A 17,563-nucleotide genomic window follows, 5' to 3' on the forward strand; every position below is an offset into this window, starting at 1 on the left:
TACATGTTGCAATTTTCAATTTACTTACTGTCACTTGTATCCGTATGTTTATTTCTGAAACATTAACACAACAACTGTTAGACATCAGTTTAAAGCATACACCTGTGCAGGTTATGTATTAGCTCTTGTGCCGTTATAGAAGTGAAATGTTCTTGAGTACGGCGTAAAAAACCAAACAGATAAATAAATATTAACTCTTGAATATTGTTTTTGTTTTGACATATTGAATCATATTCTGCTTTCCAGTCACCTCATTTGGTGAATCTAAATGAAGATCCACTGATGTCCGAGTGTTTGATCTATTACATTAAGGATGGAATAACACGGTGAGTGTTGGTGGTAAATTCACAAGGAGCAAAGTAAATACATGTACATGCAAATATACAGTCATGTTTGTTGTATGAAAGAGATATGTTTGCTGTACACTGTAATGTTCAGAAAGTTCCAAAGTGTGATGATTCACATAAGAGAGGTTTATATACATGTCACTGGATCAGAATAAATCACGTGTTCTGCTTTTGACCAAGCTTTGCAGGGATTTGATATTTTGAAGTTTAAGTAAAATGTTGCACATGATATGTGCACTGGGTTTGTTTTGCAGCATAAGTGTACTAGCAGGTTCGATAATTCAAACTGCTCCTGTGAGTAACCTTTGAAACGTATACCTATATTCATTTACACTTGCATTATAACATCTGGAAATAATATACAAACATGTTTTTTGGAATTGTTTTATAGGCGATAAAAAAACCAAAAAGAACTGCAATGTTACCTTGAAAGCATTTGGATTGATGGCTTTTAAGTGTATCCTTGAAATGTTAATAAGCAAATATATCCTCACATGTTTGCTAACTTTTATTTTCCAGAGTTGGTCGACCAGTGAAGGAAGATTCATCACAAGATATTCAGCTGAATGGGTCAAATATACAAGAACAGCATTGCTTCTTTGAAAATATTGACGGTGAGTTGTTATATTGGAACGGCTGAGTTTTATATTGAAAATGTTGGTAAGGCTATTTCTTTCTTTACTTTTGTTGGTGATAATAGTAAAACTGCTTCTTTTGTATTGACGGTGAGTTGTTATATTGGAATGACTGATTTTTATTTGAAAATGTTGGTAAGGCCATTTTTTTCAATACTTGTGTTGGTAATAATAGTAAAACTGCTTATTTTATCACATAAGATACAAAAATATTGGTGGTACGATCTTACATTGTTGTGCTCACAGCTAGATTTTTTTGAAGCTGGTTTTATTGCTATTTGAAAACGTTAGATATCTTTAAGCAGTGAGCATGTGTCTGTCACCAGCATACTCCTAACCAGTCATGAGTAATTTTACCTGTCCACAGTGGAACCATTAAGTAACAGATGACAATAAACTTACATTATTAAAATTCACCTGTTGATTTATTGCACTTTACCATTTGCTTTGGTCTTTTTGTGTTCTCTGTGCTGTTTTGTAAATTGTCACCATAATTTAAATTCTAGTCGTTGATTCATGTATAAACAGGTAAGGTGATACTGAACGCCTGCGAGGGATCCATGTGTTATGTGAACGGACGTCAAATTACTGAGCCAACAGAGATCAAAACCGGAGCCCGTGTCATCCTGGGCAAACATCACGTCTTCAGATTCAACCATCCACAGCAAGGTATGGCGTTGTGTAGGAGAAATGACAATTTTAAATATACAGTACGCCGTTTTTGTTATTAAGCTTAAAATTTTAAATATTGGACAACACATCATTAGCCTGATGTTGTTCCATAATATAGATTTAAATAAGAACATTAACTAAAAGTGCTCTGGGTTTTTCAGTTTTTCATTGCCTGAATCTGATACATTAAGGTTATTTAATTATTATAGTTGTGATGAGCATTTTCATGTCGTGGGGAAAGTTTTCTTTGTTGAATTCAAAGGGGTATACATGTTATAAGCTATGTGTTATAAATAACCTTGTTGATTTCACCGCTAAGCTCTTTATGTTGCTTTGCTGTTTAACTCTGTCTCCCTTCGTACATCATAACATTTCCATGCTCATCTCGCCTATGTGTACATACATCTAAAGAAATCATGTGACACTCACTGTTGTGAAGACCTCACATTTGCAAGTGGCTAGAGATTTATTTATTTATTTGATTGGAGTTTTATGTCAGACTCAAGAATAATTCACTCGTACAGTGGCTGCCAGCATTATGGTGAGAGGAGCTCAAACTAGGTTGACCGGGGGGGGGGGGGGGGGGGGGGGGTAACCCAGCACCATCAGCAGATTGCTGGCAGTCCAGCAAATGAAACGTAAAAGTTTGATTTATGTGACACATATTTTGGCTGTTTGGACACAAAATTAGATAAAGTCACCAAATTTTCTAGGAGCCAAAGCGGAAAATTACATGTAGGAGCATTTGGCTGCTAAAATGCCTTTTATGTCCACCCTGGAAAGTCAGACTATTTTTGGTTCATGGATAAGGCGTTGCATGTATATATAGCTTTATTCGAAAGTTATGAGCCAGAGCTAATTAAGGTAATAATTTATGGCAGATATTGTCGTCATATTCGCCATGTGCATCTTCATTGTGCCTGTGTTGCCATTTTGTAAATGCTTGCATAAAAAGCTTACGTCGTACTTTGCAAAATATCATTTGGCAAAAGCTCAAGTCTTGAATGGGAGAAACTAAACATGTAAGTCCTAAACATGTTTTGGATATTAAGTACTGCTTATTAACATTTTAAGCAATCTCGTGCCATTGGAATCAGGCCGAGTTCAGTTAGTCTACCAGATTTTCATTGTCAATCCATTTATGTTTGAAAGTTAGAATTGCACACACAGCTGCCTCATCATACATAAATAAGAAGACAAACTACATGTTCCACTTCTTTGTCTTGAAGCTGTATTTCAGAATGGCCACTTGCTGTTGTTGTTGTGCTGTGTGATCCTTTGCTTACCTAGCCCATCTAACCCCATCTTGCTACTCTGCACTTTCCACATTGTAGCACTTTCCAATTTACTTACAGCTCGTGCCAGTCGAGCTCAGTTACCTGACCCATCTGACACAAACAACAGTGAGTACTTCCGTGTGTGGCTTAATTAGCAAGAACCTACCTGTTTTTTTTCTCAATAAACGTATATAGAGACATAGCATTGTCTGACTTGTCATTTTCTAAATTCTTCACATTACCACTACAGAATGACTTCACGTCAGAGATATGAAATTTGTTGACTTTGTCTCTACTACTAGATGAGAAGTCTTTTGAAACGAGCCACTTCATTGTATAATTTACAGATTTGTGCCACTTTTTGTGATATATTGGTTTGTCATGTCAACATTGCATTTACAAGAACTTCATCCCGAAAGAGTTTGAAATAGGCTGTTCACTCTGCAATTGCGGGGATATCTTATGGTTCTTAATCTCGTGGTTTATATTATGACAACTTTATATTATTACAACTTTATATTTTTCTATGCCTTTTCTGGAAATACTCACAATTCAGTTCTTGTCATGTCTGAAGTGTCATGTGGTTCACATTTTAGCCACAGAGCCAGTTGACTGGACCTTTGCCCAGCTGGAACTGTTGGAAAAACAAGGAATTGATCTGAGAACAGAAATGGAGTCCAGGTATGTGGCATTGTCCAGTTAATTTAAAAACTTCATATTTCATTAGAAAGCTCATGTATTATTCTGCATTATTACATTCGTGTATACATAAAGTGTTGCTTATCAAAATTCTGTTTAAAAAGTAAAAGGATTATTTTAAGTTTTTCTGTAAAATGTATTTTATCCATTTACACTTTTAACTTCTGTGTTGTGGTGCCCTCATGTGTCCTATTGCATTATGTGCAGACTTATAAGTCTGGAGGAGCAGTACAGGAAGGAGAAAGAAGAGGCAGATCAGCTGTTTGAGCAGCAACGAAAAGTAAGTAGGAGATGTTGGGTGAAATAGTCCAAAGTGAATCCTATCCTATTCACATTTTGTAAAAAATGGTAAATGATGCTAATTTCATGATCCCCTCTTTTGTTGTGAGTTAGAGCTGTATTGATAGGTATTAGTTCTCTTTCTTTCATTAGTAGGACCGTTGGCAAAGTGGTAAATGAAAACATTTGTACATTTGTAAATGGGTTGCTATGTCTTGTAAGGAAAGGCAGGTTTAAATCAAGGTCAGAAAGGCTAGTGTGAGTCCAGCTGAGAAAGGTGTAAATCATTACTTGCAATTGCAGGATTATGAGACTCGAATCAAGACACTACAGGAGGAGGTGGAGAGACAGTCCATGTTGTCTAGCTACACCTCTGAGGAGATCATGAACATGACCCACATGGAGGAAGAGGAAGGTGAGTGGTGAGAAAGGCAGGTGTAAATAAGGTAAGAAAGACAGGTGTGAATCAAGGAGAGAGAGGCAGGTGTGAATCAAGGTGAGAAAGCCAGGAGTCAGTCAAGGTAGAAATGCAGAGGATTAACCATAGTGAGGGAGCCAGGTTTATATTAAAGTGAGAAAGTGAGGCAAGAGTGAATCAGAGTGAGGGAGCGAAGTGTGAATCAAGGTGCAAGAAACAGGTGTGAATCGGGGTGGGAAAGACAGTAAGAGTTCTAGAAAGATAGAAAGATACACAGGACTCATGAATCAAAGTGGGAAAGATGTTTTGTGAATTGACATTATTGGATACTAAATACGGAATGTAGGGAAAGGGTGTAAACCAAGTTATGAAAGGGAATATGAAAATATGATGGGATTCAAATATGCATCAGTGTTTTACATATAGTTTTGTTAAAGGTGTGTTTTTATCTGATCACAGAGTGTATGTGGACTGACAGAGAGTACCAGCTAGCAGCGTGGGGATTTCGCAAGTGGAAGTACCACCAGTTCACCTCCCTACGGGTAAGTACCATATGAAGCCAGAGAAGCTCTAATGACACCTGTTCCTGACATATATACATACATGTATGAATACACATGTGTATTTTACCGGAAGTTTGGTGTGTAAAAATGCACATTCAGAAGCACATAGAGGCCTGAAAATGATACCTTTGATGCCTACACTCAAACTTTTTCTTGTAAAAAATTAAATTTTTTTTTTTGACCCTATAAGGTAGATGAATTAATTTGGAATCAAGCATGATGCTAGAAAAATGCTAAACTTCAGGTGAAATACAGTACTTGTACATGTAGATTAGCTGAAGAAGCTTTGCAACCATTCAAATACATAGTATTCCACAGCCTATTAAAACTACATGTATATGTGGTGTTCCATATTGTGGCTACATGTAAGTCGACGTATACATGTCTAGGAAGTTAAATAACTGTTAAAACTCATTAACAGTGTGCTCTCACTACCATATACATTAATACATGTAGCATCAACAGTCCATAGCTGTAAAATTGCTAATGTTGCATAGAACCATTATCATTGGTACATGTGTTATTTGTTTGAAACCATGTGACATCCATCATTGTTTCATACATGTGACTAAAGTGTCATTAAAAGCAAGACAATATTGTGTGGTTTCTGTGAGCATATATCCGGTGTAGTCTTGATTAAGGTTCTGAGATGACCTAACTGGGATAGGAAACATGCTCTCACTCAAGATGTACCCAGTGCTTTCTTATATGGTCTGATGCTGCTCAAAATTGAATTACAAGCTGCATAGTGATATTGATTCCACAATGTAGTTATTTATATATTTGATTTGAGTTTTATGCCATATTCAAAAATGTCTCGCTTACATGACATTGGCTTCATACTTGAGAAGCAAGTCTAGAGAAGCAAGTCAAATAGTTGGTGTAATATTGATAGACATATTGGAGTTTTATATTTTTGTGTAAATAACTGTATACTCACACTTTGTTTGAATGGATGAAAAAGCTCTTCACGTTAGTATTGGCGCTAATTGAGGCAAATCATTCATGTAAGGTGAAATCACGCTTTAAAGCGAGATTTGCTGGTTATCAGATTGACGTGTGTCAGTCCTACCATTTTGAATTTAATTCACATTGAGAAGCAGGATTTTGCATTCCATGAACTATCCCCAAATTACATTTAACCACTTCAGTTGATTACATTTTCTAACTCTGTGGCTATCATCATTTTCCTATCATCATTCACAGCAGCTTTTAATAGTCATGTGCCATCAAAGTTTGGTTTTCATTTATGCTTTCAAGCTTGGTTTTTCTGATGTTTTTCTGATGTTGTTGTATGATTATGGTTTCGTTGAACTCAGCCATTTTATTTTGTTCATGCACAAGGATGCTCTCCCAAGAGTTGTGATTCCCTGGCCGTTTCAGGTTTGTTCCCCAAAAGGCAGTATTCTTACTTTGTCCTGTATTTAGTTTTCCTGTATTTACGTTAGTATTTTCGTTTTGTTTTTGTTTTTTTATTTTTGTGATGTATTTTGTTTAACATGCAAGACCAGGCACATAAATATATTACCTTATGTTCAGAATGCTGTCACTATCTCATGCAAATTTCTCTTTGCTGAAATTGTAGAAAGCTTGCTTACATATATAGACACCATTTGTATCTGCATTGTAATTCATTCATACTGGAAGGATGCAGCACGCGAGATTGTCCCTGTTTTGGTTGTTTTCTGTCTGTTTGATCATTTATCATTTGTGCCGTGTATGTAATTTGAGTGAAAAAAAACAACAACAATAAAATAATAAATAAACAAGCGTCAATGGCAAGAAGACTGTGAACTATTTCTAAAACTAACAACACTTATTTCTTATTTTTTGACAAAATTCAATGCAGCCAAATCCTTTGTAGACCATATTAATAATGTTGGAAGATAGCTATGTGAAACCAAGTTTTTTGTTCTTCTGCTTCACGTTTTGGAGAAACCCTGATGAAATTTACTGTTAGTCTGTTAAACATGTTCCAACATTAAATGTGGTGCTTTTGTTGACAACCTTCAAAGGTAGTTCAGGATATGGTTTCCAGTGGTCATTCCAGTGATGCTTACTTTAGTTTTTTTTTTTTCTCCTCTCTGTCTTCATTATATTTATGGCTGCTGATGGTTTTTATATCACATTTCATTGTTATTATTCCATTTCATTGATTCCATCATCCATTTCAAACTTTTCATCTCAGGAGGCTGGTGGAATAATTGTTGAACTTCTTAGTGGTACAAGCAGAGTATAGAATGTTTTTTCACTGGGACACATTCGAGAGATGGGTAGTATCTCATTTGACTTGATTTCTTGATTCACTGCAGACATTTTACTTTCATGTAGCCTGGCCTTTGTATTAGCCAGAGGTCATTCAGCAAGGTTAGCCTGATACGTGTAAATGAAGGGTTATGTTGGTTTCTGACATCTTGTGTTTGTTACATGTGTTGATTATAGGATGACTTGTGGGGCAATGCCATATTCCTGAAGGAAGCCAATGCCATCAGCGTGGAGCTGAATAAGAAGGTAAATTGAAATATCCAGCTGAACTGAAATATCCAGCTAAACTAAAATATCCAGCTAAACTGAAATATCCAGCTAAACTGAAATATACAGCTAAACTAAAATATCCAGCTGACCTGATATACATATTCCTCTTTGAATGTAGCTAAAGAAACCCAGAAAAGAGACAGTACAGTACATGTAACAATTTTTTGTAACTTTTTCACTTGGCAACATGTGTATGTTTTTACATATAATGACTTCCTCAGGAGTTTCCATAAGTAAACTTTGCTGAGTGATGTGTTTTTTTCTCGGACTTAGGTGCAGTTTCAGTTCTCTCTTGACTGATACACTGTACTCACCTTTGCCCCCGGATCTTCTGCCCCCTGATGAGAGAGATGTCACTCGCCCTTTCCCTAAAACTGTGGTGGCTGTGGAAGTTCAGGATACAAAGAACGGAGCAACCCACTACTGGAGCCTCCAGAAACTTAGGTTAGTGCTGAGCACTTTTTCTAACCATGACTAGTTCTCACCACCAGTTTATTTTGTAGCAGAATTAGCCATTTCCGTGATAGAAATATATCAATATCGTGCAAAATTGTATTGTACCATAACTCTCAGGTGATTCAGTAGTACAGAATTTTTAAATTTGGTAGGTGTTTTAGCATTCAGTTTACATTCTGACAACACACAAAATGTTTAGGATGATCCGATAATACATACTGTCTACTACATATCTGTGATAACATACTACAGAGTGTGTAGGAATGTTCTGATAACATTGTCTGTGATAACATGCTACAGAATGTGTAGGATGTTTTGATAACACATTGTCTGTGATGACATGATGCAAAATGTGTAGGATGTTCTGATAACACACATTGTCTGTGATAACATGCTACAGAATGTGTAGGATGTTCTGATAACACATTATCCCTGATAACATGCTACAGAATGTGTAGGATGTTCTGATAACACACATTATCTGTGATAACATGCTACAGATTGTGTAGGATGTTTTGATAACACAGTCATAAAATGCTACAGAATGTGTAGGATGTTCTGATAACACATCTGGTATTAGATGATACAAACTGTGTGGGCATTTGGCTTTTATGAAATGAAAACTGTATTCTAAAAAAGATTCATTGGAAAGTTGATCTGCAGATTTTGACAATTGTTTTTACAAGATTAATAGATAAGGATAATAATTAATAAGGAACTTGGATGATGACACAATAAGTGGATAGTGGATTTAAAAAATCAAATTTGTACAGTCCAGCATATTGCTCAAGTGTCGACTTGTGTAGGGCACGAAATATTAAGTGCAAACATGTTCTTTTGACATGACTTTGTAATATATTGTTTTTCAGAATAAGGGTTATGATATGCCTGTGATCATGCTGTTATGTTTTTTATTTACCTGCATCACTTATGACTGCATTTGTTTTTTTTATTTGTATGCAATGGATTACTTTCATATCCAGAGTTTTGTTGTTGATTTATTTTGCATGCTGCTATTTCATTGATTTATCAGTATCTTGCAGATGTGTTAAGTGTGGGGATTTTTTCATAATTATTGGTTACATGATTATGTGTAGTTTGTCAAATTTATTGTAATTACCATTAACAAGCATTTGTACAAGGATTTTTCCTTTATAATTTACAACTGTTTATCAGAGTAGTGGTAATGTCATCCAGTACAGTTTTTATATCCTATAACTTTCTTCATTCAGGAGTTTACAAAAAATACAAGACATTTCTTTCTAACTTGTTTTTATTTAGACTAGATGATGTTATCATTTACACCCGCTCCTTGTGTTTATATGAACTTTGTTATATGTACCTGTCTGTCAGCTATTATCTCCCCTTTATCCATCTTCAGTGTTCTGCTTGATCCTTGTAAGGCATCTGAAAGAGAAGTCCTGGTTGGTCAGAGTTCTATTGTTTTGCTTGATTAAATTTTTTGGTTTGAACCATTTCTGTTGTTTTTTTTTAGTTGTATTTCTCCTGATTGGTTTTTGTCATCTGCCTCAAACATATAATGCTCATACCATTGGCTAATATTTCAAATTTGATGGAGACTTTCCTTTTCTGTTTTCATGGCTTTGCTTTTTATGTTCTCTTGTAGTTTTTTTGGCTTAATCTGACTTTTGTTCAGTTGTGTTGATAACTAATTATTTTTTTTAACTAAAAAACTAAAACAAGAATAAAGAAAAACAATGTATAGACTGAGTTATCCAGATATGAGAAATTTGGATAAGTTACTTGGTTTTAGGTCATTCAGAGTACTGCATATTTTGTAGCTCACACCAGGCTGTGTAATTACTGTTGTAGACAACGTTTGGAACTTATGCGCGAGATTTACAACGAGGATTTGTCACCAGAGACTCCTGAGGCCAAGCAGGATTTCTTTCATTGCTTGGCTGCGTGTGGACGCAATCCAAACGTGTTTTAACTTCTATAACCTAATCCCTTCCCGATCTGCGTATGTGTCCACATACATGTTTTAGGTGTTGTCTTTGCATGCCTTGTAAATGTTTTTAAGTCTTTTGCTTGAGTTTTAAAAGAGGGAGAATCATTATGAGTTGTATCCGTGAAACTCTTCAGTTGTACGTGTGTTAAAATCCCTCTTTGATAGGATGTAGGGAAATCAATGCAGATCTACATGATCATTTTTTATGTTTCCTTGAAACTGTATTTTTCATACTAATTTATGTTTATCCTGGGCATCTGTTTTTATGTTTGTATCATCTAGTTCTGTATGTTTTTCTTTAAAGCATTTATGCAGTGTTTGTTTTAACCTATTGGGTAAAACAGGGGAAAGGCTTTACACTCTGAAAGATGTTATGCATTAAAGAAAACTGAACTGTTGAAACTATCTTCTTTTGATAAGAAAATCATTATAGAGTTGAACTTTAGTTTGAAATGCTTTTTTTGTATAAAGGATTGATGTTTTCTTTTATTGTAAATTTAGTGTGTCATTCATTTTAATTTCATTTTGCTCGCATTTAAATAGCTGTTTTACCTTTTTAGTTTGTGAACTTTTTGAGCATGTTGTTTTTTTGTACGACCTCAATATCTTTTTTCTTTGTATTATTGATTTTGCTTTATGATTTTCTTTACTCTTTGGTGTGTTTTTGTTTTCCTGGAAGAAAAGTGTTTGTCTTGTAGATATCTTTGTATCTTTGTACAAGATTGCCTGTGTGGTTCTGGGTACAAACTCTAATTGGTCTCCAGGATTGGCCAGATTCAAATCTAAATCAAGACAATACTGGGTGTATTTCGTAAAAAGTGTGTGTGGTTATGCTGCTCAGCTATTTACATAACTTACATTAGTAAACATAGTTTCGATAATTCAAAGGATGCATGGTTCATGTAGTTGTTATCCTTACACACACAATCAGTCATTTGGACCACTAACCAGGCCAGCATTTTTGTTATGTTATAAAATAGTGCATATATATATATGTATGTAAACCAGCAAACAAAGATAAAAGATAAAATTGCTTGAATTGACGCACTTGAATTGGGAGCATGGTACCTTTATGATTGACCTGGCATTAAACTTTGGCTGTTTTTTTTAGAATGTTTTAGTGGACTTTTACATACTACTATGAAAGAATTAATAATGTTACTAATCTGAATTTTATGAAGCAAAGCCTCTTACTAGTGGAAACAAAATCATTGTGATAACATGATGTAAAGTGTTGTTGTTGTGTCTTTGATATTCTGCAGGCAGAGGCTAGAGCTGATGAGAGAGATGTACCACAATGAAGCAGAGTTATCTCCCACTTCACCAGAGCCCACTATCGACAGTATGACAGGCGGGGATCCATTTTACGATCGTTTCCCTTGGTTCAGACTTGTGGGAAGGTAAGGAAAATGTACACGAAAAATAGAACTGAGATGAATCTTGGGCCATCGCCAAAGTCACCAGTGTTGTGGCTGAGACATAAATGGCCAAGTACTTTTGTAGACATTTTGTAAGCATGCTGATGAACGCACGAAACAGCTATTTGGCCAACGAGGTCACGACTGCAAGTGGGAATTTGCAGGCTCCTCTTGTCAGATACTTCGTAGGGATAATACCATCTCCTCTCTGCTACATCAGCAACAACATCCTTTTTACCTGGACTGTGTAGAAAGTCAGTCTTTACCCTGACAACATGTATACGTGTGCTTTGTATCATTTGGGTTTTAAAGGGCATTTGTGTACCTGAGCAACCTGTTCTACCCAGTACCCCTGGTACACCGTGTGGCTATTGTCAGTGAGAAGGGAGAGGTCAAAGGTTACCTGAGGGTTGCGGTACAAGCCGTCATGGGTAAGCTTGTGTTCATTGTACAACAAGAAATTTGTATAACACGTGAAAAATGTTCAGTAGTGTTTTTCTAGTCGCTGGTTGTGATGAGTTTAGAGTTTTTAGCAGAAACAACAACAACAAATCAGTCTCAAGCTCCAGTATTTTCTTATTTTCTTTGCCATGCGTTTGAATCAGATGCATATAAATGCCACATCAAACTCTACATTCGCCTTGTTTTTTGGGCTTCACTTACTTCTGATGTTGTATTGAAATCTCTTCTTCTTGGTTATATTTACTATTTTGCAGTTATCAAGTTGTACATTTTGACCTGTTAGGATATTTAATAATTTATTTACCTAAGAAGGGGTCTAATGCCATACTTACACAACAGCAGTTAGCTTTATCAATGGAATGTGAAAAAATTTAGTTGTCTCCATGCCTGAACACTGATAAACTTTCTGCTTGTATACACATATGTTTTAATGTAAATTCTGTTAATCTGTTCCATGTATATGACTGTATAATGTAATTGGGTATTCTATTTTTACAGAGAAAGAAGACACTCCTGATTACACACCAGGCATTAGACAGTCAGGGAATGCCAAAATTACCTTCAATGACACGGAATACTTTACTAAGGTCAGAGAAATCTAAGTATACTTTGTATAACATCAGATTTTGTTCTCATTTTGGATCTTTAAGAACAAATCTACAGCATGTTCTCATTATTATTGTTAAACAAGAACAGTTAGATGATATTTTTATTCTGCCACTGGACTGGACACATTGTCCAAATATAAAATTTTCTGTTATCTTTTTGAACTTTTTAAATCAGAGAAATTTACTGACACCTTTCTTTCCTTTAAATGACTAGAATGTAGGGCTGAAGCTGTGGTAAAATAATTTTCTGATAATGCTTAAATCAGCACGGTTTAAAAAAAAAAATGCATACTGCATGTACCTGTTATTGATGTATGTGCTCATTGTTGCAGAAGCAAGGTTATAACTTGGACGATCCCCCTATGGGTAAATCCCCCAAACCTGCATACTCAGAGGAAGAGTTGTTGAGGATTGTGGAAGGTGAGGGAGAGAACCCTAACCTGGAGGACTTAGCTTCAGGTATTCATCCTCTTATTAATTCCATTCACAGTGGTTTACAACTGTGACAAATTATCTTCAGGTATTCACAATTTCAATCTTTTGTTTTATCATGTAATATCTCCAGCTAGTTAATAACCCCGATAATTTATAAGAATTGGCATCTCCAGCATTTATGCCTGCAAAGTAACATGTTTTTTTTTCGGATATGTACACTTATTTACTCCAATCATAAAAAAATAAACAACTGTGACAATTTCTAACTCCTTTCCCCTTCAGCTATTGATAATTCATCACTTATTTTAAGTTCAAAACTCTGAGTATTTTTAAGAACTGAAGACTTGAATGCTAACAGGTACATGTATCCTAGGCATTGACACAAGCTAATGCTTTGACACAAGCTAATGCTTTCAAAACAACAGCACAGTTCTGTGGAGTCAGAATATATGGCCCTAAATGCCCTTATTTCAATCCTTGACACCTCTGTCAGAGATAGACTTTATCTTGTGGCTCGTAATTTTATTATACCCAGTCTTGCTCAGAATTTGCATACACTGTCTTGTTTATGCTGTAGGCCTACGTGTTTCTAAGTAATATTTTCGTACTGTTCCAGAACTGGGTGGTAAACAAGGTGACAACACAGAGAACATTGTGAGCGATGACAGGTCAGATATTAACGAGAAGGAACTGCCATCTCACCTGAAGCTGGGGTCACAGTTCATGTTCCGTGTCACAGTTTTACAGGCATCTGGAATCTCTCCGGAATATGCGGACATTTTCTGTCAGTTTAAGTAAGTAAAAGTGTACAGACATACAAAGGTATGTGTCGTGTTTTTATTTTTCATAGTGTGCAGTTCACACGTGAATTATCAAATTTCCCTTTCTTAAGCCTGCCAGGTCTAATACAGTGTGACAGTATGAGGAGGGAACAGGTCTGTCAGTCACTATTCACACCGAGAAGTGTATATGTTGGATTTAAGAAATAATGATTGTTTATCTAGTCACTGTTATTCATCTTAGCATAGTAAATGTGGAAGAGTTGAAGTTGTAGACTGAAGTGCTGCTCAGTCCCAAATAGTTTTTGTGTAAATTTCTTTCTGTTTGCCATATTGTCTTGTTTGTTTACATCAGATCCAAAGATCAAAGATTACGTGTGAATACCCCCCTCCCCCCCCCCCCCCCCCCCCCACCCCCCACCCCCCACCCCCCACCCAAGACTTAAGCAACACACATGCACACACACACTACAGAAAAAAAAGACAGGGCTCTGCATATCTGTCAGTATTGAAGAACCATTTAAAAACATTTCAGGATCTGTATCACCATCATAATTTTATGTAATGATCACATGTTTGTTGTATGGTTATAAAATGTACTTTAGAAAACTAATGGGGAATTTTAATTCTTGTCCCATCAGTGAATGTGTAATTTCATCAGAATGTTCATGTTCTTACCTTCATAGATAAGTATAGGACACTATCCCTTCATTGATGTGATCATGTGTTTGGTGTCTTTGCCAGTTTCCTGCACCGCCATGACGAAGCATTTTCCACAGAACCCCTAAAGAACACCGGGAAAGGACCCCCGCTGGGCTTCTACCATGTCCAGAACGTGAGTAGTCCTGTGTACCATGTTGTAGCTAGGCTTTATAAAGCAAGTCAGTTCCAATAAAAATACGCTTTAGGCTTCATAAGGTGTGTAAAACTACAGGGCTATAATAACTTTGTGACATGCTAGTTCTGATTGGCAAAGGCAATCATACGGACCTGAAACAAGATTATGAGCTTGATTACAGCTCTGGTTGGTCCAACTGTTATGTTAAGTTAGGAGGTTTGTCTGACACCTGGTGAAGATTGGCATTGTCATGTCTTGTCACATGCACAATCAGCATACACCTGCAAAACAGAAGAAGAGAACATGTTGAATACGTAAAACATCTTGGTAGTTGACTTTGGTAATGTGTACGTGTACTTTCACTTTCAGTTCACAGTGCCAGTGACCAAATCCTTCATTGATTACATCAAGACTCAGCCTCTGGTGTTTGAAGTGTTTGGTCATTATCAGCAGCATCCTCTCCATGAGCAGTCCTGGGAGTCACAGTAAGTTAATATTTATTATCTGCCATAAAGACTAACTGAAGTACATGTGTTGAAAACAGTAAATTTATACTTACCCCAGAAAATGTCCATTTTTTTTTTTTGGTCAAACAAACGTGTTGTTAAATGAACTTTTCCACGGTCGACATTAGCCCTTGTTGCCTTTCTCTATCATAGTAATTGTGTCATGACACATGCAAGTCATTTATTGATTGTTTTATTTATTTATTTTATTGGAGTTTATGCGTTCTCAAGAATATTTCGCTTATATGACAGCAGCCAGTATTACGGTGGGAGGAATCTGGGCAGAACCCAAGGGAAACCAACAACCATGTGTGGGTTTGCTGGAAGACCTTCTCACGTATGATCGGAGAGGAAGTTGCGTATTGAAGATTAATGATGTAAGAATAATAATCGTTTTGTTTGCTCTACAGTCCGATTCGTCACCCGATTCGCCGGAGTTTCCCTCCAACTTTACCGGTGTCCAAACCAGTGCCCTCACCACGCTTTGGAGTCATCACTCCTCCCAGGTATGATACTGTTGTAAACTCCTAGGCCTGCGTCACCTTAGTACCTGAGCCAGGAAGTCCACTGTACTGAAACAAACTACCGGGTACATCTCCACAGATTGCTTGTATTTACGACTCGTGTAGCCTATCTGTTCTGTTTGTATTAATTAGGGTTTGTAAATGTGAAGTCTTCAGCAATTACCTGACAAATTAGTGATTCACTGTGTGAACCATTGAAAACATTACACTTTCACCCAGTACACATTGAACTACATTTGTATGTGTCTACATTAAACTACATCTAGTAGATCATTTTTTCACCAAAGGTATATTTTTCAGGATAGCACTATTATTCAGATTTTGTGTATATCATGAAATGCAGTTACATTATTATGGTATGTCTGGCAGTTGATATCATTGTTGTATGTTTGTCATCCACCTCTCATGATATTGTGTCTGTTAGGTTGAGCATGTACCTGTTTTCCTTCATCCATCATCAAAATGACACTCCGATATTAATTGATTGATTTATTTATTTATTTGATTGGTTAAGGACGCACTCAAGAATATTTCACTTAAACGACGGCAGCCAGCATTATGGTGGGTGGAAACCGGGCAGAGCCTCGGGGAAACCCACGACCATCCACAGGTTGCTGGAAGACCTTCCCACGTATGTCCGGAGAGGAATGATAAACTGAAAATATATACATAGAATTTATTTGATTATTTGATTGGTTTTTTACGCCATACCCAAGAATATTTCACTGAATAAATATATATAAAAATTTTGCAGTGCATGTACATAAAGTATACAAGTACTTCGGTATTATCAGTGTCAAATGCTTATTTACAACTCAATATTAAGTCCTAAAAGATAAAAGAAATATAAGCTGTAAGGTGTTACATCAGGAGTATAGGCACCACAACTTTTTGGTAGTGTGCAGTCATTTTCTGCTAGAGTTCAAGTAACAGTGATGTAGTGTGTGAAGATGAAGAAATGGTCCCTTGACAGATTGAAAGTCTAATTTGAAAGAGTGATCAACACTTTTGGACTAATTAGGTAGGATATGTAACCCCTGTCATCAAGCTGCTTAGGTTTATACTAGGTAGATGGCACATGTGAATTGAGAAATATAAGATCAGTGACTCCATTCTTGGAGTGGCCATGTCTACACTTTCATCCAAACCTGCATGCCTTGAGTGCTTGTCTCATCATCTCACACATCAGGGAGGAAACAGACAGTGATGACAAGAAATCCTCTCCCCACAGAACGCTCATCATGGACATCAGCAAAGCCTTAGGGACTGGGTAAGAGGATGCAGTCACCTCCCCTCCCAGACTAACCCACATAGCTATTCCCATGCCCTGCATAGCCAAAACTAACCCTATTTGATGCAAATAATACACTGTCCTAGCCTTATCTTAGGTGGAAGCATAAAAAAGCTTGGCTTTGGAATGGTGATACTTCTTTGCATTTTACTTCTTTGAAAGAAAAGCATTGCATATATATATATATATATATATATATATATATATATATATATATATATATATATATATATATATATATATATATGAGCATTCACATTACATGTACTTTTTATTTGGTGGAGGATGTCGCTTTGGAATGGTAACTGTGCATATTGTCCAGCCAATGAACATCACAATACCAACCTCCTAGATTTCGTCTGTGTGCTTTCATTATGATATATGTTACGCATTATGTGCTAGTTGGGCCAAATGCCAACCATTGCAACATGATAGAGGCCTGTTAATGTGGTGATAGTGAAAGCTCACATTGGAAGTTTAAGAATAATTGCTAATGTTATTAGTAGTGTTAACTGAATCATAATACTGTTATGTATAAATCCATGTAGTCCATGTAAAAGCTCAAATTTTAATGAGAAAGTGTTAGAATAAGCACTCTTGTTAGACATTTACCTGTTTTGAGAAGAATTCTACTTGCATTCACTTGTGGTATCTGGTCGGGGGAAAGCTGTCTGTATAGGTATGTCAAATCAGAGCTGACAGACAAGCTTAGAGATTCCAGTATATTAGTTAGTACTGATGTACTGTAAATCTTCAGCCATTTCAACCACTAAAGCACTTCTTGGTGGAATTTAGGCATACAATTATTATAAAAATGATGCTAAGATGTTTTTGTTCATGTCACTGAAG

The 17,563-nt window shown here is 36.3% G+C and overlaps 1 protein-coding gene across 1 annotated transcript in view; it reads left to right on the forward strand.

The window, feature by feature from the left end:
* Positions 1–17,563, forward strand: part of LOC135475427 (kinesin-like protein unc-104) — a 54,329-nt gene that overhangs the window by 23,976 nt on the left and 12,790 nt on the right. Inside the window, 20 exon segments of the mRNA XM_064755318.1 lie at positions 247–326; positions 867–961; positions 1,511–1,651; positions 3,010–3,057; positions 3,528–3,612; positions 3,838–3,910; positions 4,213–4,324; positions 4,787–4,869; positions 7,333–7,401; positions 7,699–7,712; positions 7,714–7,869; positions 11,116–11,253; positions 11,584–11,702; positions 12,232–12,320; positions 12,674–12,800; positions 13,393–13,570; positions 14,300–14,390; positions 14,763–14,878; positions 15,310–15,405; positions 16,613–16,693. Of these exon segments, the coding sequence (XP_064611388.1) occupies positions 247–326; positions 867–961; positions 1,511–1,651; positions 3,010–3,057; positions 3,528–3,612; positions 3,838–3,910; positions 4,213–4,324; positions 4,787–4,869; positions 7,333–7,401; positions 7,699–7,712; positions 7,714–7,869; positions 11,116–11,253; positions 11,584–11,702; positions 12,232–12,320; positions 12,674–12,800; positions 13,393–13,570; positions 14,300–14,390; positions 14,763–14,878; positions 15,310–15,405; positions 16,613–16,693 (1,991 nt within the window).

The sequence above is a fragment of the Liolophura sinensis genome, chromosome 9, assembly GCF_032854445.1.
Source record: "Liolophura sinensis isolate JHLJ2023 chromosome 9, CUHK_Ljap_v2, whole genome shotgun sequence".
NCBI lineage: Eukaryota > Metazoa > Mollusca > Polyplacophora > Chitonida > Chitonidae > Liolophura > Liolophura sinensis.